Source organism: Gordionus sp. m RMFG-2023, chromosome 1 (genome assembly GCF_954871325.1).
Source record: "Gordionus sp. m RMFG-2023 chromosome 1, tfGorSpeb1-WG-v2, whole genome shotgun sequence".
NCBI classification, from domain to species: domain Eukaryota; kingdom Metazoa; phylum Nematomorpha; class Gordioida; order Chordodea; family Parachordodidae; genus Gordionus; species Gordionus sp. m RMFG-2023.
Window position 1 is genome coordinate 6,969,649 of NC_088775.1, and position 23,624 is coordinate 6,993,272.

Consider the following 23,624-nt stretch of genomic DNA (forward strand, 5'->3'; position numbering starts at 1 on the left):
TTACTTTATAGTAATAACTACATATATATATTATTATGTATGTTTTAAGTTAAATTATTCTTTATATAAAAAAAATTTCTTAAATTATCGCAAAGATTAAAAGATGATCAAAAATAATGGTAAACATTTTGTTTAAAAAAAAGGGAAAGTGAGAATTGTGAATAAACGCAAAATAAGACCACCCTACGGGTACAAAATTAAGCATTTTTAATGACATTAAAATCTTTTAGTGGTAAATATAATTAAAGAGAAATATGTTTGTGCAATAATATCATATGGAGAGTATATTTACACATTATAAAAGAACAAATAAAAAAAACTTTATTTTTTTTTCAGATGAAGATAGGAAGGAGTGTATTTCGACTAAATATCTTGCATCCACTTATATCTATGCTAATGGTATTGGTTTATAAATTATTAGAGTAAAATATTTGATTTATATTATTGAATAATAAAATTTATTTAATTATAATACTAAAAATTCACGCGTTTATTTAAATTAAATATCTAAAAGCGATTTCCTGTCAGGGGATAAGGATTATTTCTCTTAAATATAATGTATTTATATAATAACTAATAAAAATTTCACATTATAAACTTTATAAAAAATTTTTTTTTACAACATTAGAATATATTCAGATTAAAAATTTTTATGGGGTAATCTAATCTAATATTTAAATACGCATATATTTTGTATTTTTATACTATATAATAAATTTTAAATGATTTTCCATAAATATAAATGTGAGGGGACAAAAAAATAGTAATAAGTAATTAGTAACTGCAACAGCAAAACAAAGAAAAAAAGATAAATGATTTCATGTCATATATTGCATAATAGCCCTGAGTGCATATAACATTTGAGCTTGAATTTTAGCTTCGACTATCATCAAATTCACGTGAACCTAAATTAATATATATGGATAAGATTATAAGTCGAACCCAGCAAATCAATTAAAAAAATTTTTTTTTACCCGGGCTTAGACCTGAAATATTTTGACAACAAAATTCAATATATATTTTAATAAATATCAGAAAATCCGTCTACACATTAAAAAAAATGTTAAATTTAAAAAAATAAAGATTTTTAGATTTTTTTAAAAGCAAATTAAAATTTTTAATTTTTATAATACAGATTATTAATAAGTGGGAGGTGCGTGCAATCAATGCAATGTTCCTCTTCATATAAAAATTTAGATATGGCTGGGGAAGGTTCAAATATTTAAAATAATATGTAAACAAATTTAATTTAAAACAAGACAAATATTTTTTTAAAAGATCACATATAAGAGGGGAGGGAAGCAAAAATAGGCTCTCATTGAGATCTGGGAAAAATAAGATAGTTAGTTGCCTCAGAACATGGCGATTTGAGTTGATTGTAACATTTTAAGAGAGGATCCATGGTTACCATTAACTAATTTTGTTACCTAACATCTTAGAAAGATAGCTTAGGGGGCCCTAGGGACCTATTGGTAGAAATTAACAATCAAAATAAATAAAAGAAAATCTGAAAGGTGGTGGTACTTTCTAATTTTTAAGATAAAAATATAACTTTATAGCACCGGAAATGGCTAAGGCTAGTAGGTTTTAAACATTATACCAAATAATGGCTTGAATCTATTTATATAAATGACTGTTTTCAGACCAAATCATTCATAGAAAGGAGTAAAAATAATTTGAATAATGAAAATTCAAGATTCAACCGCATTTGTGAAAGAAAGCTAAAGGTCGAGCCACTATGTTCATAATAACTTAATCTTATGAGAAACAAGATATTTATCAATTTCCAAAAAACAAGGTTTGAATTTGAATATTCTATCAATATTATATATATAATATATATTTTAAAAATGAATGAACTTTTTCAGATTCCTGAAAATCCTTCATGAATTCGTCTTTGCTACCGGTGACGTCACTAAAGGCATTATTGCCACTAGTATCATTACTTTTAGAATTATTTTTACCGGCACCTAAAGATCTTTTTGTTTTATTATCACAACGTTCGTGATCCTTATCACGAGCACGACTAATATCATTATTATCACATTTAGTGCCATTTTTTTGAACATCGTTCCCTAAGTTTCTACCATTTTTGGTATTTTTGTTATCGGTCAAAAATTGTTCACCGTTTTGGGTAATGGAATCGCCTACATCGAATAGACGTTCGGGGAAGCAAGCCAGCGTTTTGACGAATCTTTTAAGATTTCGTGCCAGCAATTGATTCACCAAACCATAATCGTAATCGTCGTGACGGATACCGTACATACAGTGGATATAATTCCATATTGCGCGTCGGAACATCGAGGTGTCGACGTTATGAACCTTGCCCATTCTTTTTTTTTAAAAAAAAATTAGTGTATGAATTAATTATGTTTTTTTTTCTTCCTTCCTTTCTTAACTTTTAATTGAAAATTATATAAAGTGGTAATATTTTTTTAAAATCAGCCTTAAATGGTCGTATAATATTGAAGTGATTGCAAATAAGTTTTATAAAATATATTATATTAGAGCCCTCATTACGTCGAATAAGTAAGATGATAGGCAGTTTTGAATTTATCGTCCAACAAAGGGCCCAAATCGGAACATAGTCGACTGACCAAGGAAAACCCGTGATGTTCCCATGTGTAATCCTTTTATGAATATTTCGTATACATTTAATTTATTTTTAAAATAATAATATATTGTTGTGATAAATGGATATTATGAATGAATAAAGTTGGTGTCCTAATTATAAATCAATTATATACTTTTATTCTGACGGACATGAGATAGTATCCATATTTATTATATAATTTTTTTTCTGTCGACATATAATATATATTTATGTCAACATATTGCCCTTTATTCGTGTTTGAAAAAGGACACTGAGCCAAAATATTCCCAATTTTAAAAAATTAGCAATAATTCGAACTATCATATTGAGGAATTTGAAATTTTTTTGTCATTTTACCATCATTTTAAAAGTTTTAAATGTCATTTGGATTACAAACGATTCGTTCGATATCGCGTATAATAATAACAAAATAGAGCCAATTTTTTAAAACGGAATAACTCAATATTTTAGTCAGAAAAATATTGCCTAAGCCTCGAGATTTCCATAATATATCTCTAGACCTTGTTCCTTCTAAGAGCAAAATCTTCAGGCTTGCTAATATTTTTCTAGGTGAAATAATGAGTTACCCGTTTTTAAAAATCAGCTGAAAACGAGCCGTTTAACAATATTTTCCGAATGCGGGAGAAATCTAGGCATCGCAACCAGAATGGCGTCAAATCTAAGAACAAACCCAAAATAACACTTTTTAATTCATTTATGGATCAGGTCAAATAATTATATAAATATATATAAAGTATAGATAAATTATCCAAAAAAAAATAACTTGAATTCTGAAAGTGGGAGTTCTAGTCGGGTAATCCCCTCGTTTGGCGAAATCTTGATAACCAAAATGAGGATCTTCGACAAAACGTTCGCAATAATTACTGTTGTCCTCTCCTATAATTTCTTCGCCCAGAAGATAACCAAAATTTCTAATGGCATCGGGGTTAAATTTATCAGTAGCGCAATACTTTTTAGTCGGTTTTACAGCGGTATTCACATTAGCGTGCTTGAGATTTGATGATTTGTGACCAGGTACTTTGGTTGAGGTGGGATGGTTGGGAGAATGACGCGCATAATCGTTCTCGAGCGAAGACACTTCAAAAATTAAATTATAATTAAAAGATTTACATCTCATCCCATAAAAGTGATATTTAATACAACTAATTTCTATTCAAAAGTTATGAGCGCTTTACCCAAATATTCTAAATTTCAGCCTTAAATATAGCAACTGGGATTAAAACTATTCTCTTAAGTAAACATTACCGCAAATATCTAACCCGTCATTATGCCTATTCAAAAACGAATCAAATCGTATAATTCAAATATTCGATGAATTACTAAAATAATCCAATTATTCGACTAATAATATGATCGAAAATTTATCAGAGAAATTAATAAAATGTTTTTTTTTAAATTATAATTTAAACACAACCTATCAATGGAATAGGTAATGTTTTTTTTAATTATAATTTAAACACAACCTATCAATGGAATAGGTAATGTAATTGACAGGGTATACATAAATGGGACGAAGAGATGCACACCAGCAGAAGTAGTAGATTTAAAGACCAAAGATGAATGACATGCATGAAAATGTTAACGAATGCGAGAATAATGGGTCTCACAAATGGTGATACCGATATAAAAAGTGTAAAAGAGAAATCATAGGGGATACTGGTTTACTTGGGTAAATCTGGCCATCATACGATCAAGAATAATATACAATTAAGAGCCCTGCAGGATATGCCTATCCAAAAAACATTTTCCTCTACAATTTATAATTTTCCCATTCTTCTTCAGGCAAAAATTATAAAACCAAACCAGATAAAAAAATAACATGAAACATAGCTCCTAATAAATATTAAATTTATTTTGAATTGTTTATGGCATGTGTGTTATTATTTTTTTTTACATTCAACAACTTTCTCGTATCTTTTAACCATTTCCTCTTGAGACGCCCTATTAAAGCTTTGGTGTAACTTCTTCATCTTAACTATCAGAGCGTCGACCGTCCCGTCATTCGTCTCTGTCTCAACCTGTAAATCAAATAAAAATGCATGTGAAGGTTAAGTAGTGAAGGTCAACGGTCCAGTCCTATCGGTCTTAGACCGGGATCGGACCGGACCGATTGTCGGACCGATCTTTTCTTGAGGACCGTGGTCCGGACCGGTCTTTTTATTTTTAACGGTCCAGACCGCGGTCCGGACCGGTCTTTTATTATTGTTTAAGTTTGCTTTACTTTATAATTTTTTAAGTAATAAATTAATCAAAATAAGCAATAATATTATTAAAATATTTTAGTTATTATATAGTTCTATTTTTTTAAAAAAAACTGTCTGTATAATTTATTGTAAAAATTACTTAACCTTATTCTTAATAAAATAATTAGGTACCTTAAGCAGACATCTGATAAAACATAAAATATATACTTCTAATGATGAAAATGAAAATATCTCAAAAAACACAATCTACTCTTAATTTTAATATGCCCTCTACAAGCGCAAAATCATTTTTTTCAATACCATTGGATAAATTTTATTGTTTATATAATACTCTTAAATGATAAAACAAATCAAATTAGGTTAAAAAAATATGTTTTTAAACAAATAAAAAGACCGGTCTTTTTATTTAGGACCACGGTCTGGATCGATCTTTTTATAAGAACTGTGGTCCGGTCCGGTCCGAGGGTATCGGTCCAGTCCGGACCAAAGACCGGACCGTGACCTTCACTAAGGTTAAGGTTAGTGTTAAAGAAGATCAAGTAAAGGTAGGAAATATAGGAAACATTACATCAATACGATTTCCAGAAGCCCTTCTTTCAATTATATTCTTGACTTGATCACGTGCTTTCCAATCATTTTCGCTGATATCTTTACATTCTTCCGCTAACAAAATTTTGCCATTCAAGTCGCTACCATCATCAACTCGCCCAATAATATTTTCATCGATATCGATATCGGTCCCATTTTCGCCGTTACTGCACTGGTGGCCATTAGGGTTTGAACCCAGATCACGTGGTTCCGAGTCGAGATCATTGGAAGAAACTTTGTTATAGCTATCGAGATTGTAAAGCCAGGCGCAGCCGTGGATCAAACTGCACAGAGAGTGAAAATGAGTCATAATTGCGATGGCGAAAATGAGCTCCGAAAGTGACCAGTTACCTTCGGATCCTCCCTTGGTCAATTTCTAAATTAAAAGTGTTTTTATAAGGATAAATGGGTGATCGAATGGTAATTTCATTATCATATCACTTTAAAGAACCAAAACATACTTTCAATAAACCCAAATTACTGTGGATCTGTTAAATTGGTGTAAAGTTATAATTAAATTATATTTTAAGTGAATATTTTATATTTTGATCTTCCTTATATACCTTTAAATTATTTTAATATAAGGCTATGTTCATTACTAACAAAAAAATCAGGATTTTAATAAAAAATAAAAGAAAATTTTCAAATATTACCACTAGGAAAAATTTTTTTGTTCCGAAATTCAGAATAATTATATAAATAATGAAATACTTGAATGTGGGTTTTATCGATGAGCCATGGTTGATGAGCTAGGAGTTTGTTGAGTGATTGTAAGGCCCTTAACTTGAGTGGCACGTTGTTAAGGTTCCGCAACCAAGATGGGTCCCCTCCGCCCTCTATAAATTCCCGGGCTTGGTTGTCTATCAGCTGGAAACATTTGAAACGGGAAGCTGCCTTTAAAAAAAATATCCATTAATAACCAGTTAAATCTCTTAATTCTTATCTTCACCGAGTATAATAATAATTTATTATTCAGTTCTCATATAGAAGGTTCCGATGTTGTAACAATTATATTTATAATTAGAGAATGATATAGGTTAATTGTGAAGGAAACCTTCATCACGGTGTCGATTAAAAAAATGGAGAGAGAACCATTGGCGTCATCTCATCAGGGCAACGAACGGCATACGTTCCTCTTAGAAATATATCTCTAATTCCAAATAAAACCTATCATATAGATAAAAAGCGTTTTCAGCAATCAAAAAAACGCGTGTAGAAAAATAAAGTTTTCAGTTGTATTCCAAATAATTTTAATATTTTAAAATAATAGATGTTTATGGTGAATTCCATATCAGATCAACCAAGGTTTCAACCCGACCCCCCTCAGAATTTTTTTAAAATTTTGTATATTAGTAGTATATACTATAACTAAGAAAAAAAAATGAAATTTTAATTTTTTACACCACTTACTGGCTCAGATATATGGGCGTTTAAAGAGCGGGAAAATGGTACATTTTTGACATAATGCAGTTCATTAATTTTCATATCTCAAGGATAGATTAAGGTAGGGCAATGGTTTAAATTTTATTATATAGCTTAATCATCTTTAATATGACATAAAATAAATGTGATAGAAACCCGATGAATACCAAAAACTGAAAGTGCAAAACCAGAAATGGCCCTAGAAAAAAAGTATTTTCGAAAATAAATTTCTGTAGATGTATACCAGACTTGGACTGAACGTGAATTTAGGAGTTATGACCTTTTATATGGCTAAATATAAATTTCATCATATTTAATAATGGGCCCTTAGTTTATTATTTAAAAAAATTATTTGAGAGATGGGGGGGGGGGCAATGTGGTTTATTTAACACTTTGGTTAAATTTTCTCTTGAAATTATTTGGCAAAATAATTTTCATATGAATTGGCCCAAATCGTATTAGCAACTCCATGTACACTCAAATTTATACTAACATCAGAAAGAACAAATATATATATGAAAATCTTTTATAAATGATTGATTTGATGTAATAATGGATTCATTTAGGTGATTAAATAAATATTAATTAAAATAACAGAACCGGAAGCAAAAATGGCATTATGGGTCCCTGGTTATAATATTAAAATATCACTCCAATTAGATAAGAATTTTCTAGAGCTGTAAACATTTCTAAAAAATTCAAACGCGTTCGCGTTCAACGTTCATTGACAAAAATCGAACGCGTTCACGTTCATAAAACCGTTCAAAATTTTATGATAAATTTTTTTTAAATTTAATTTAATATAAATAAACTTATATTTTTTAATACAATATATTTTAGCCATGTTAAAAAATAATATAGTTTTATTTTGATAATATAATTATAAATAAAATATAATATAATATAGCGAACAAAAAGATATTTTTATTTATAAAAATTTTTCTTGTTAAATTTAATAACAATTGATTTCAAAATATTTATCTGATAGACAGGAACACTTGGCGATTAATACAGCATTAGTCTAAAAACGCGCAGGGGCAGATGAGGGGATTGCGGTGTTATACTTAATAAACAGCTCTTTTAACGTGGAGAACTAATTAAAAACATATTGTTTTGTTATTTGCAAAAAATTGAGATAAGTTATCTTCCTCCAATCCATTCTCTACTCTCGATAAAAAAAAGGATATCTCGAAATTAACAGTTCTCTAGGGTTTTCAAAGCATTTTTTCCAATAACGCTAAAAGTTTATTTTTAATATGTTCGTTCTGTGGAAGTTTTATCCATGGCCATTGAGGTTTGAATGCTGGATGTATAATTGCAGAAAGAACATATTAATCCTTATATAAATGTTCAAATCTTTAAAAAAATAATATGTAATTAATTGAGAGTGATAGGTTTAATACCTTTCATTAATCCCATTTAATACGGCGTCTATCAATGGTTGATCATATTTGGGGCCACTAATTTTTTATAATTTTAAATTAACTATCGCTATTGTTGGGGTCAAATATCCCAAATGCATTATTTCTTCAAATTTAATGATTTATCTTAGATATATCATATAAAATCAAATAATTAATATTAAAATCAAATGTCGTTTTAAATTGGAACCTGAAGATTTTGACAATATAATACTTTTTGGCCACATTTTACACTTGGTAAACATTGGATTGGTTCCTTTAATATAGGATTTTAATGTAAAACATTTATCATATTTGGCCATAGTAATGATGATTTATCTGATTTTGGATTATCAGAATCAGATGATGAGGATTAAAAAATAACATCCATGCTTATGCTAACCTATTAAATTAAAATATAAACAATAATATTCAAATTAATAAACTATGTGTTAAATTGCCGATTAAAAAATTCGGAAATATTAAATTTTTCAAATAAATAAAAATATTTTTTTCAAAAAAACTAACTTCGTTCATGAACGCGTTCGTTTACAACACTAGAATTTTTAAAACATATACATAAATATATTTTCTTAAAATATTAATAAATCTTTTTTAAAAAAAAATCAAACTAAGAATCCTTTTATCGATCGTATCGGAAAGTTTAATAATATGGGCAGATAACCGATAATTTCAAAGATATATAAAAAGCCCCTATGATATATTGAAATCCTCCCCCCATAGCTAAAATTGATTGACATCCTTGTAACTGACCCTCTGTCATCCTGTGGGGACAAATACATGTCTATTTTTTTCTATTTTTTAATAGTTCTCAAATTATTCATTTTATTATTTTTTTTAAATAAAACATGGAGGACACAGGAGAGTAGGTTTGAAAGTAAACTTTATTGTATACTCTACTTCACTTGAAAAAAAAAATTAAATAATTTTATAAAAAAAACAATTTTTTTTTTAAAGATGTTAAAAATTTGTCACGGTCTGTAAAAATAAATAAATATTTTATACGAGTTGTTCCAGCCTAAATTTTTTTCATTATCCCTGATATATAGGCGTAGCGATCAGAATTGATAAAGGTACTCTGTATCTAGATACATGGCCTGAATCTTATCTAGATATTTTTAAACTATGTATTTGTATCCTATATACTTTTAGGCCATATATCTGTCTAATATATAGTTGGAAAGTATCTTTCAATAACTCTTTTCCACTCGCGCTTAAAGCTAGAACAGAACAATCAAAATATTTCAAACTTTGCTTGCTAAATTTCAAAAATTGGCAGAAAAATAATAACATATATACCAACTCGCAGGAAACTTATTTATGGATCGGGCGGCAAAACCTTTATAAAGGCCGATTCGAATAATCACATCGGATCTTACCGATATTTTTAATTAAAAATCGTTATAAGCTACAATCCATATTAGAGGTCCGTACCGCCCGATTTAAAGTCCGCGTTCCGGCCAAAGATTATTGGGGCGGAAAAATTGTAAATCACGATAATAACCCCCCCCCCCCTAACATTCCCTGTGGATATTTACAAAAATTAACCATAATTTCACAGAATGATGAAAGCATCTGTGCTTCAATTTTTTTAAAAAAAATATATATATACTAAAATAATCTCTAATTTGATTATATATATTTTTTTTAAAAACCAATAAAATCAATGATTTATGGGTTTTTGCAAAAATAAACATAAAAATGGTAAAATTATTATTTTTTAAATAGAGAGCCCAGAGTAATTTAGGGATGTTTTTATTGCTCCACATGATTAATGTATAGTATTTTTTTTTTAAAAAACGATAAAAACATATACGAGGTATAATTTATGTAAAATTTTAAATGTAGTCTAAAAAAAAATACATTTTACGAGCTTATGGTTAAAATAAAAATACAATTTCGTTTTAATAATTTTTTTTTCTATAAAATCCTACAAAATTCTCTGCAAATTTATGCGGTACAAATTAATAGATAATTAAAAAAAGGGGGGGGGAATCCAAGCTGTGGCATACCCGTCAATCAAAATGGGGAAAAAGTATTAGGTATAACTTAATTCAGAACTCATACACATATAATTAGTGCAAATTCGCCCTAACTATTAATTGGGGATAACCTTCATTCGTTTCCACAATTGTTGGGCAGGTTTACTACGGAAAGTGAGAAAATTAATTATGGCAGGGTATCCGCTGATATTAAGTTTTTAAATTCTGTATGAAATAAGTTGATTAAGTGAGTTATCTTAAATCCCTAAAAGAAAACTGGCTTATTTTCTTTAAGTATGATGTTTAATAATTAATGAAAGCTTATATGACAGTATTAAGTATTCAGGTATTTTACTATTGTGAAGGTAAAAGTGATGTTAGCGGGGAATAGAGGGGTTTGGTGGGTTAATATAATTAGATTTAATATTTAGTAATTTTTTTTAATTGAGATTTTATCATTGTTTAAACGTATAAATTGATGGTCAGATTTAAGCCTATCTTTTATAGTTTCGTACAGCCAATACGGTTTATCTCCTATAATTTGATTCCATTATAGGTATGTGAAATTAATCTGGGATAGAGGATACCGCTGAGTTGGCGCAGAGAGCGGTTAACAAACAACTATATCCTCTTATTATGAGATTTATTTATTTCCCAAGTGTTGCTGCCATAGGACCTGGATAACTGTTGCATTAAATATTAGTAATCTTGATTAAATCGAAACCACTTTTCAGTCTATGGAACATCCCAATTCAGGCAACCCTTAACAAGAGGATAATACAACCTATTAAGTCATATTTTTCTTTAAACATTTATAAATATTGTCCCTATTCGAATCGAATCTCCTACCCTATCAAGAGTAAATAAAATCTATACATTAGCAACTATCCAAACACACGCAAAAGTGTAATAACATAATATTATTTAATTTTTTTTCAAAATAGGAAAAGATAACCTATTTTTTTTCTCGGTAAATATTGGTGACAAATGAATAAACTAGTATAATATATTATATCTTATATACATATTCTAAAGTTAAAAAAAAAATTAAATAATATCAAATAACATTAAAAGAATGAACTTATCTAATAATTATATAAATGTATTTTTCTTTCTTAAAATTGTAATTAAAAATTTAAAGTTAAAGTTAATTATAACTATTCAATCCCTGAATATATATTTTTTTAAAATTATTAAATGAATAAAAACAGAAGAAAAAAAAACTAATTTATCTCAAATGTGACAGTAAGAATCCGGTATTTGGTTCGACCGAAACTCATAGACAATAAAGGTTTTCAAAAACCAATTTATAGGAATAACTCAAAAAGTTTTCATATGTACTAAGTTATATTTGTATCAAAAAATACATTATTGTTTACAGCAAAGTTTAAACATAGCTAAGGTTAAAAATAGTTTTTACTATTAAAGCGATATAATTCCGATCCGTGTATTTGAGCGGACCGTTGCCTTTGAGCATAAAGGTATGAGCCTTATAAAAGGTTTGAAAGTATTTGGGGTGAAGTGAGAGCAGATAAGTCACTTTTTCCAATGTAGTTTCTTTCTCTTCCTCTTTCTTCGCCCCATCGGGAGGTCCGCGCTTCGCCTTGCTGCGATCAATGCCAGCACTAGTCGGGTTGTCGTTATTCGTCGCGACGGATTCCGCGATGACGACTACGTCGGAGTCCAAAGGCGGATTGCTGGGAAACGAGGTATCGGCGGCGTCGCCTAGGTGTCTCAGCGAGTCGTTCATTATCAGTATGTTGCCGTCGGTTTCGTATAAAGGCTCGGGATCGTCCCTTTGTTATAAACACGTGGTTTAGAAAAGAGATGTATATTTTAATGCGACAATTTTTCAGGTGAATAAAAAGATTAGGAGAACGACGTTAAAAGTTTGGTCTCGATAATAATATATATACATAAATAAATCAAGTTTTTTTTTTCAAAAAAATCTCTTTATAAGTTTTCCCAACATCCAAAAAAAAAATGGAGAAAGAGTAAAAATAATCTAATTTGTAAAAATAATAATTGAAAACTTGAAACATTTTCCATATTTTTTAATTTATTTGAAAATAAGATTATTTGACTTGCAAAAAAATTTGTTAAAATAACATATTTATTATATAATCTTATCAATTTTTCACAAGTTAAATAATTTTATTTACAAAAGAATTCAAAAATATATATTGTTTTAAATTAAATCTGCACAACACTGTAACAAATATCATGTCTGTAGGCCGGCCCGGCCTATTTTAATTTTTTTTAAAAAAATATATCAGGACTAAGCCGTATATTTTAAATCGTCATAAAAAAAATTAAAAAAATTTTCTAATCCAGACCGAGCTTGAAAAGTTATTTATTTTTTTTAAAAAAAAACCCCGGGCCGGGACTTGCAAATGGCATCTCTGCAGGTCTCTGATAATAAATTTTTAATGATAGAAGAGCAAATATTACATGATTATAATATAATCGTTAATAAGCAAATTTCACGTAAAAGTTATTATTTATTAATTGTATTGTAATAGATATATAGAGAGGTTAATAGAATCGAATCAAATTTATGATGAGATGATCGTTATCTTGTTTATGAAAAATTATTGCTTTTGAACTTATATAAATATAATAATTATTTATGCCATTTCATTGAACAGATTAAATAATCTTGTTTAAAAAATGACAATCATTTCCAGCTAAGCAAACAACACATAACGCCAATTTTTTTTTATTTAACCCCACTAGGGGAGGATTGCTAATGAATAAAAGAGTTCTAACAAATATTTGGCAAGAATATACAATGTAAATCGGAAAAATTCAGCGAAGAAAATCGATTTGACAAATTGGAGTCAACTAAAACAACCATTATTCACTAATGCAATCTGAAAAAAATACATTAATTTCCTCGAGTTTATATTATTCGTCACTATCCATAAATTTCGGGTCGAATCTATTACAAACAATTTTTGATATCTAAAATTTAATAAATAACGTTCAATTTCATTATCGTGAAAAAAAATAATATCTTGCCCCATATAAATTTCATTATATTAATTATATATAACGGAAAAATAATCTAAATAGGGTATGTTATAAGAAATATTCATAAAAAATGGATTTCTTCATTAAAACGTTCATAATAATATCAATAAGATTAACCATTCATTATATGACAAATATTTTTTTTAGCGCGAATTTTCAAATTTGAATTTCACAGAAGGTAGTGCCGTTTTTAAAAATAGCCTCAAATAAAAGCGCTTAACAACACAAACCACTTTTGAAGGCATGATATCTGCTGATGGTTCCTAATCGACATTTTAAAATGGGTAAGTTAATAGCGAATTATTTTCACTTTTTATTTCATAATCCAATCATAGCCGGAGGTTAATAACGCAAAGTTCGGTTCATTTACAATTCTTAATAAAAGTTTAAAATATAAATCATTATTTTGTTGGTATAACCTGTTCTGTTTCTTATATAATAATAATAATAAACGAACCCTATAGAAATGATGCGCGTATTAGCTTACATTGCAGATCGTGGAAAGGACGAATCCTCAGGCACGCCCAAAGCAATTCCTTGATACAGCGAGCATTGAAATCCGCCCAAATACCCACTATACTTGAATCACCAGGACCTTTTAGATCCGATGGAAAGCGTCCTGACGGAATAACCCTGATCCCATGGAAATTGGACCAATAGTTTGAGACTTTTGTATAGATGCATTCGCATTATCCAATTCAACTCCAAACTAATTTACTTGAGCAAAAAGAACTATTTGAAATCCCAATAGTAACCACTACCCTAACCTCCTTTGCTAAGCTTGCATTATCCTTCATCAAAGATTCAGGATCTCGCATTCGCAAGGACACTGGAGATTCCTTTTCAGACAGAGGAGACTAGCTATAGCTATCCTTAAGTGATCAAAGTTTCAATGGCAGTCTTCTCTCCATAGACCTTGGCTAGATTCACTTTTTCTTCCTTATTTTTATCATTTTACATTATATTTCACCTTTATATTATTTAATTTAAAATTGATTTATTTTTTCGTTTTGTGTTGACTTAATTAAATATATAAACTTTAATAAAATTCAATATTTTATTATATTTGTATCGTTTAAAAAAAATGAAACTTAAAACATTTATTATTTTTCTGATAAATTAACCAAATGAGAATTTTAATACAAATTTATATTTTATTATTTTTAAACTATATAAAAGGTGCGTTTATGTAAATATTTTAATTATTTTTTAAAAATATCAAATTTTAATCATTCTTCTATTTCCTTACTTAAAAATTAAATTAAAATAATATCTTCTTCCATAGCAAACGAAAGAACTTCCGAATGTATTTATTCTCAATTTTATTTTTTTTATCTTTCCTTAATTAAGTAATTTTATTATGGAAAAAGAAAAAATATATAATACAATATACGTTATTATAAAACAAACAAAGTATATTTTTTATATTAAATTTTCAATAAAAAGAAAAAGCTTGCAAAGGAAAAAGGAATTTCCTTGTTTTGTATTTTTTTTCTTCTTCGCTCTTTATAATATCGATTATTTTTCCCCTTCCTGCTAACTAAGGCTTAAAAAAAGTACATAAACTGTATTCTCCGGCAAATCAAATTTGGAGAAGAAAAAAAAATCTTTGTAGATCACAAAATAGAAGATTTGTGATATCATCATTTTTTTCAGCGTAAAAATCACAATTACTTTAGGCTATAGGTCATTCAACGAATAAAAAAATATAAGCTAAAATGTTGGCCTAAAGATTTTTTTCCTAATTCGCGAAAATTTTGTGATTCTTAGAAGTTATTAGAATTGTGAAAATTTAATCATTTTATATCTTAAAATTTTGTTAATTTGTCAAATTTTTGCGAGAAAAATATAAAAATTAGTAAATAATTTCGCATCATTTTAAATATTTTAATAAAAGATTTTCAACAAATAAAATTGTGATTTTGTGAGTAAAATATATTCAAAAAACTTGCTTGAGATGGTCTTTAACACTAAGTTTCATTTATTAGATACCATGCCACTATAACAGCAAAACCCCGCACTTTTAAGGCTTATAATTTTCAATTTTCTTCAAAGTTTAAGTACATAAATCTCTGTCCTATTGCTTCTTCACTTCACACTCAATTGGAAAATCTATATTTATGAATAAGAAATAATAATAATTCGAACCGAATATACCGATTCCTTTTTCGGAGGTTTTGCAAATTCAGAATCGAATACCCAACTGACCGGCTTTCCAAATATGAATAGTATTTATTAAGTCGAGATGATAATTGCTTAATTAAAAATAATCCTCTTTTAAGCAGTTCTATTTGAAAAAAAAAGAATTTGTAAGTTAAACGGCTAGTTTTAAGCTGATTTTAAAAACGGCTAACTCAATACTTTATCCAGCAAAATATTAGGCAAACCTGAAGATTTTTCTCGTAGATGGCACAAAGTCGAGGCTTAGGCAATAATTTTCTGGTTGGCTCAAGAGCCGTTATCATCTTGAAAGTTTTTAAATGCATTATATAATAACAAAACCAAAATAAAATGTCCTCCATAAAATATATCATTTTTTACAAAATAAAAAAAAAATTTCGGTAAAATTTTATAAAAAATTTTTTCAAGTTTTTTTTCTCAAACTCTGTTATTTTTTTTTGCATAATTTAAGTAAACAAACAGAAATACGAGTACTGTAATTATAATTTCGAGTTCATCCCACCACACCCCTTTTATGTTGGATAATATTCAATTATCTATCAAAAAATAATGATATTGAAAGAAAAAAATGTTAAAATCCTTATCAAAAAATTTTATATTACAAAAATTATCCCATATCTTCCTAAACCTTATAAATTTAAATCCTAATTCCATGCCTCAATCTTTTAATGCTAACATGAATTTAGTTATCATTACTCATAATCTTTTAAATGTTATCCATATTATCTCTCTTAGCCTTTTAGTTGTAACCTCTACCCTTTATAATTGTTTTTTATATAAAATTTAAAATTGAGAAATTCGGCGCAAAAATGTTACAAAAAAAATGGCGCTCTCGCAAAATGCGCTATCTTTTAACTCGAATAAAGATTTTGCGAATTTGCGCAAACAATTGCTTAAAAAGACGTTTATGCTATTTTTTTTATATAATATAAGAAACCGGCCCGGCCCGACTTTAAAACCAAATATTTTAGGTAGCCAGTCTGAAAATATAAAACCCGGGCCGGGCCGTGCAAATAGAATCTTTGCAGGTCTCTAAAAATTGATAAATTTTTTCCCAAAAAATTTAAAAAACAGTTTAAAAAAAAACACATTTACCAATTATTTTCCTTTGAATTTTATTCTTCTATGTAATAGCAAGAATATTTGTAAACAAAATTATTATTTTATATCCAATTATTTTCACAAATATATATTTTTTTTTTATCTAAGCAAAAAAAGGCAAGAAAGAAAGGTAATAAACTTTATTAATTTTTAAAGAAGAAATAATAAATATATATTTTTTTGAGAATAAATTAAAAATAGTTGATAAATAAATATTTATTTTATTTGTTTTTATAGCAAAAGGGCAAGAAATATATTAAGAAGTAAGAACAATCTATTATCGTTCAAAAAATATTTAAGATTATGAAAATAGTTTATCTTATCTCCATCATAATTATTAACCCAAACCAGTTCTAGCAATAATTTATGATAATTTCTTCTTTTTTTATGTAATATAATAGAAAGATTATATAATTATATTTTACGGCAAAATACGATTATTGTATTATTTTAATTTGAAATCCATTATCACACCCATACACCTTCGCAACAGGTATTAAAAAATAATTTATAATAAATTAATAAGAATAAATTTTTATATAATTAGAGACCAATTGGGGGATGAATTTATTAGAACCTAGTAGACTATACAGTTGTGCTTAATATCAACTCCCTATGTATATTAAGAAGTGCTACCGCCCATCTAATCCATTCTATTTTCAAGGTAGTACTTCGAATGTATTTTTATTTATGTGAAGCCTCTTTAAAACATTATCAACCATATTTTTAACATTTTTATATCGTAGTTTGCATACTTAAACATCCTCATTATAAATAAGGAGACGTCAAAATTGGCCCAAGAATTTGTTCTGAATGGGGAAAATGTTAAAAACTGATCAAGACATAGGCTCAATTTCATTTGGAGATGCTGAATTGTTTTAATAACCTTCCAAGATGTTATGCATTAAAAATTTACTGCTTATCTTATGCTAATGCCGAGATATGCGCATTTATTACCATATCGTTTTAATATCGGCACAGCCCAACTTAAGTTTCAATAATACTCTTGAGCTATTTATTCTCACAGTCTCAATCAATAAAATAAATGTCTTTTCTTGAAATATGTTACTTTTAGTTTTTCATTTCAGTTAAAAAGGTATCAAATAATTTAATGGGAAAATTTTATAAGGTGGATAAATATAACGCCAAGGAAAATTTGTAATCGATATTAATTTATAGTATTTATTTCTGCTGTGAATGTGATAAATAAATGTAAATTAAAATACACGTATGCGATAAGAGGTATGAATCAGTAATATTTTTAAAATATATTTTAGCAGGCATATTAATTTTTTGATTGGGAAGGGGGGGGGGGGGTTAGCTTTCATGTCACCCTTAAATGCGTACGCGCCTGCGGACCGGTACGAATTTTTTTTAAACCAAATGAGAACTCATTTTTAATAATCCTTCGCTTCTCATTCTTTTTTAAATTATGGACGGCGAGGGGCAAGGTTTTATTTTAGTTCAAAAATCAATGTCATCGGCATCCACTAGGTTTTTTTTTCTTCCGCCGCTAGTAATTCCAGAACACAATATCCTAGTGTAAGATAACAATATTTTATTTAACACTCACTACTCGAGTTTGTAATGCTCTTCTCAAAATATAATAAAAAATCTTAAAAACATCTTAGAATTTTTTATTTTAAAACTCTGCTCACCACCATCGCTTAGTTCAATTTTTAGACCAATCAAACCTGGCCTGTCTCAGACTTAAAACATAATTCTAGAAAATTGTTAAGTTGTAATAATCATTATTGTTATATTAAATTCGAAAGCTAAGACACAAAATTTGGCCCGAAAGTTTTGTTAACACTTTTAAAGAGATTCTAATTTATTAATAGTCGTTCATTTTTTTAAAATCCTTTATGTAAATAATTATTTTTCTATTTTATTTATGCTTGTCTATTTTTAGAAAATAAAACTTCTTTTTTTGTTCAAATAAACTTTCATTTTTTTAAAAAAAAAAATAATTGCCCGGATTTCCCACTCCCCCATGTCATTCATTAATATAATAATATAGTGATGATCATTTCTAAATGATAGCATAGCTGTATTTATTTGTAACTTAAGTCATCGCGAACGGCTGTCGCGCTAATATCGCATTTATTATATACGAGGCCTTATTCATTTAACGCTTCCTTCTATCGAGATCCTTTGTAACAAAATTTATTTTTACTTTAATAATGAAAAAATATCAAAAATTAACTTTTGAAATTAACATTGATTTGACATGGAATATTTGTGAGTTTTTTTCTATGTAAGAGATTTCTATCAAGTTCAACCCCCGCATTCTTAATTAAAGCGAATCTGCGGCTAAGTATATAATAAAAATACACAAAATGCGGCATATAATTCGCCGCGAATTACATCTAACTACTATGAATGAAGGGGTAAGAGCGTTATATCAAAATTGCACATTTTACTTTAGAAAGCAATTTACCAAAATATACCAGTTCAAAATTATTCAAAAATAAGAAAAATGTTTTTTAAATCCGGGCTAGGCGTCAAATGATCAAATGTTCAAAAAAAATCAGATCAACCCAACCCGAATGTTTTTTTACAAAAATCTTAAACGGGCCCTGGATCAAAATACTTCACTGTCTCAAGCTTAATCAGCCCCCCCCCCCCTTTATCTCTCTCCTTTGTCTTGATTGTTTTGAAGTTTATAATATTTTAGGAGAGTCCATCTAAATCGCCCCCTCCCGCCAATGACCATGCCCACTTCCTGGTGGCCTAAATATATGATCTATTTATAACATGATGACTACGCCTGTTAACAAGTAGTTACACTACCCCCCCCCCCCCCACTAAATTTTGATAACCAAAAAGCAGTGATTTTGTGTCACTGTGTTTGGATATTAAAATTTTATTATCTACTTCTCTTAAAACGAAAAATAAAGGATTGTAAAAAAATCCTAGAGGAAAAATGACGCAGCACTGCTCAAGGGTTACGAAATTCGAAATCACAGGATTCCTCATAGCTATAATACTTTTTGAAATACGCGTAAACAGTAGTCGCGATTTCATCATTTCGCTCTGCATTTATAAATTATACTATTATTGGCTTTCTTTCGTAATACGCAGCGATTAATTTCGTAACGTTTGAGCAAATCGCTCTTACTATAGAAGAAGCGTAAAAGATTACGCGGCATGGCAGTGTTTTAATTTTATCAAAATAAACAATAACATTATTATTTTAATTTTATTTTAAACGAATTCGCACCAGGCCAAGTAAAATGTGTAATTAAGAATAAATTTTTCAAATATAGATTTACTTTCCGACATGGAATTCGGAGAAAGCCGGTTCCTCGCCGGATACTTTCGTGATTTCAAAATGTCGCTTCTTAGCCGGACAACATTCGAGTGGTAATGAGAAATAAAACGATTCTATGCCAGGAGCCGGGGTATAGGAACCTCCTTTTTGGTGAGACAAGATGGACGTCAAGCACTTTGTGCCCCTCTTATCGGCGTAATGATCCGTGTATTGGTGATTCCTTTCCAACAAATAGCTAGGTAGCCTGACTTCATCGCGCCCATTGTTATGAGATTTTAGTTGTGGGTGGTTTTTGGACGGCAAGTGCGTAGCGGAGTGGTGATATTTTTTGCTGCCGTTGGGCGAGTACGATGAGGATAGGATGATGTGATGCCTGCTCGCGGTGTGGGAAGGATACAACAAAGCTTTCCGACCGTTGTAAAGGTTATGAATCGTTTTATTATTATTGAAGGTGGAGTCAAAGTCTACGGATAATGGGGATAGATTTTTATTTTTCCAGGCTAAATGTCTAACGGCTTGCTCGGTGGTAGCGCTAGCCAAAAAATTCTCTGATGGCGGCGATATGTCAATCGGCATTTATTCTTGGCCAATTATGATTATATTTATTGATGTTTGAATTCCAAAAAATATGGGAAATTTTTTTTTGTCAATCTAATTTGAGTTGATAGCTTCAGATACAATTAGCATTGAGATTTTTTTTATATTTATAGGAGTTTCTATATAATATTTTTTTTTAAAAGAAAAATAATAATTAAAATTTAAAAATGCTGATAATTGAATTTCTTTTAGATCTATAATATTTAATAGAAAAATTTAATTAAGGTCAAGTCCAAATTCTTTTTAAAAATTAGAGCTGCTTAGAAAACTTCCAGAAGTTTAAAAATTTTAATAAAAATCGTATGCTAAATTTTTGAAATTATCTAATATTTTTTTTTCTATAAAGTTTCAAAAGTTTTTAGCAAATCATATTATTTTTGATATTTTGGACTTAGCCTTTAAAAAGGAAAAATATTTAATTTTTGATTTTAAGATAGCTCAATATATTTTTTACCTATTTAAAAAAAAAAATTATAATAAAATATTAATATATAAATTATCTTTTTCCAAAAAAATAAATATAAAATAAAATAAATTATTAATATTTATACGTGAGCTTTTAGTTATAAAAGATTATTTTGTTATTTATCAAACCAATATAAGGATAAGTAATTTATTATTTACTTTTTTAAAATTATTGATTTATAAATCAATGATTCGAAAACGAAGGAAATACTGGGAGAGGCAATCAATCAAACTTTCAAAATAAGATATTTGTCAAATATGATTGTCAAAAAAAAATATAAGATTTTACTTCTATTTTTTAAGTATCTCTTACTTACTCTAAAAATAAACATTTTTTGTATCACGTGGTTTAGCGCATCGCCTTCGAACGTTGAAAATTCTACAGAGCTACGCTAGGTTTTCCTCATTTCCAACTAAATGGAACGAAAAATTAAAAGTGAGGAGTCCCTTATTTGTGGGCAAGCAGCACATAATTGCACGTACAAACAGTCCGAAAAATTATTGTTTAAAGGTTTATAGGCAGAGATAAGAGTCGGGGCAAAGAGAAAGCTATAATATACCCTATTAATAAAAATTGGTAGAACAATAAATGTCGGATAAAAACAAATTCGAGTCGAGTCAAAAAAAAAGTTATACATAAATATTATTGATTTGAAAAGACAATCAATAAAACTTTCAAAAAAAATATTGGTCAAATTTGTAATCGAAAGAAAATAATATTTTAATTTTCTATTTATAATTAATCTAAGTATCAATTTTAATAAATGAACAGAAATGTTGCGTCTTTTTTTGTTTCAAAAACAATGTTTAAAAATAAGAGTTTTTTTTCCCTTTCAATCTAGAATTTGTTAGCATTAAGAAATGTCAGATGCAAACAAGCCAAAAAAAACATCATTATCGAGCAAATTTTTAAATATTTTTTTTCAAAGTAAATATAAATATTTAGTTTTCACTAGTTCTATAAATTCTCGGTAACACGATTAATTTGACAAAAATAAAATGATTTTAAAAAAATTAACATGTTTCAAATATGAATGCCAAAAAAAAATGATGAATGAATTGGTAAATTGGAAAAAATGAAAATAAAACAGAAAAAAAATGGTATCTTGAATATTTAATGAAAGCCTCGATAAGATGAACAGTGTGGAGGAGGAGGGATGTTAGCTTAGGGGTTCTTAATTTCATCATATAAATAATTCTATTCAGCCAGCTGATTTTAAAAAAATAATTTTAAATAAGAAGAAATAAATAGAGGCTATTTTAGTAGATTATTTAGAAAGTTTTTTTAAAAAAATCGACCTGGCGGTTGTAAGATTTCATTTTTTCGAGATTTCAAGATAATATGAGAATATTTTCTTATTTAAAAAAATATATATATTAAGATAAATTTTACAAAAAAAATCGTGGCTGACAGAATGACAATAATATTTATTATTTACTACTACATTCATAAATGTTATATAATTTAATTAAGACGAAAGTAAGCATAAATATTGACATTGTATATTCAGTCAGCTGATTTAAAATATTTTTTTAAAGAAAAAGACAAACTTAGGAAGCAAGCAGTCTCAAATTTTAGTAAACATTTAAAAAAACCTCTTAAATTTAATAGACCGGAAATAGGATTTAAGAGGAAGGAGTAGTTCCATTTTTTTAAGATATCACCGCGAATGCAGCATTTATGAGCAAATTACAATACAATCGAGGCCGACAGGATGAAATATTGATTATTTACTACTATACTCATAAATGTCACTACTATAATTTAATTAAGGCAAAAGTAATAATATAACATTATATTGCGATACACTCTATTGGTGTCATAATAAGATAATATTTTTTTTAATAACCAAATTATAAAAAGCTTATAAAAAAGAAGAAATATCTATAAAATAAAATAAATAATCACATATAAAATTAAAATAAAATAATTTTAAAAAATTGACTTCTCATCTTTAATCGTTATGATAATGATTGATAAAGAACCTGCCATTCCTCCTCTTCTCCCGATAAAGAGATAACAAATGCCCCGAGTAAAAATATAAATTTAGTAAATATAGAAAATAATTAATCAGATGACTCTAGTTTAATAGTTTATTATTTAAAATGATAAAAAATAACCTGCTCGAAAAATAAGAGGATACTTTTAAAAATAAAGATTAAAAATCCTAAAAAAATAATAAAGATTTAAAATCCAGAAAATTCGGGAAGGGCCAATTTTTATACATTTTTTTTAAATTCCTATCTTGGATCACCCCGTCTCCCACTCTTTTATTTATTTATGTATATATATATAAAGCAGAAATAGAGACCCGCAATTTTTTTTCAAAAAAATTTATAAAGGGCCTGGCCGGGCTACTCGTGCTAAATTTCTTAGCAAACCGGACTTTGTAGATCTAAAATATATCGCCTGTTATTCTATACATGTGTACCTTCATGTGCCTAGATTTTTTAATCAGACCATGCCCAGGACCGCAGTAAAAAAAAATTTATAGGTCCAGACTATATTAATATTTTTTTTAAAAAAATTCCTAAGCCAGCCTTAAAACCCATACTAAGTTTTCCATATTCAATGTAATTTATAAGGATTTAATGAAAATAAACAAAAATTTTTCTAAAAAAAATCAGAAGAAAAAACTTTTTAAAAATCTATAAGTTCAAATAATTTCAGAGCTCTACAGGTCCGGCATTTAACCCTTCAGAGCAAAAATGATATATATACGACCCCGCAAATTTCATAAT

General features: G+C 28.2%; 1 protein-coding gene across 1 annotated transcript in view; it reads right to left on the minus strand.

Annotated features, from left to right (window-relative positions):
• Positions 1-23,624, minus strand: part of LOC135922921 (uncharacterized) — a 42,837-nt gene continuing 19,213 nt past the window's right edge. Inside the window, exons 2-10 of the mRNA XM_065457455.1 lie at positions 19,822-20,536; positions 11,652-12,027; positions 6,118-6,300; positions 5,387-5,782; positions 4,509-4,632; positions 3,378-3,691; positions 2,521-2,630; positions 1,861-2,332; positions 1-905 (exon numbers count right to left, since the gene is read on the minus strand). Coding sequence (XP_065313527.1) covers positions 819-905; positions 1,861-2,332; positions 2,521-2,630; positions 3,378-3,691; positions 4,509-4,632; positions 5,387-5,782; positions 6,118-6,300; positions 11,652-12,027; positions 19,822-20,396 — 2,637 coding nt within the window. The 5' untranslated portion in view covers positions 20,397-20,536 and the 3' untranslated portion in view covers positions 1-818. The remainder of the gene's footprint in view (positions 906-1,860; positions 2,333-2,520; positions 2,631-3,377; positions 3,692-4,508; positions 4,633-5,386; positions 5,783-6,117; positions 6,301-11,651; positions 12,028-19,821; positions 20,537-23,624) is intronic.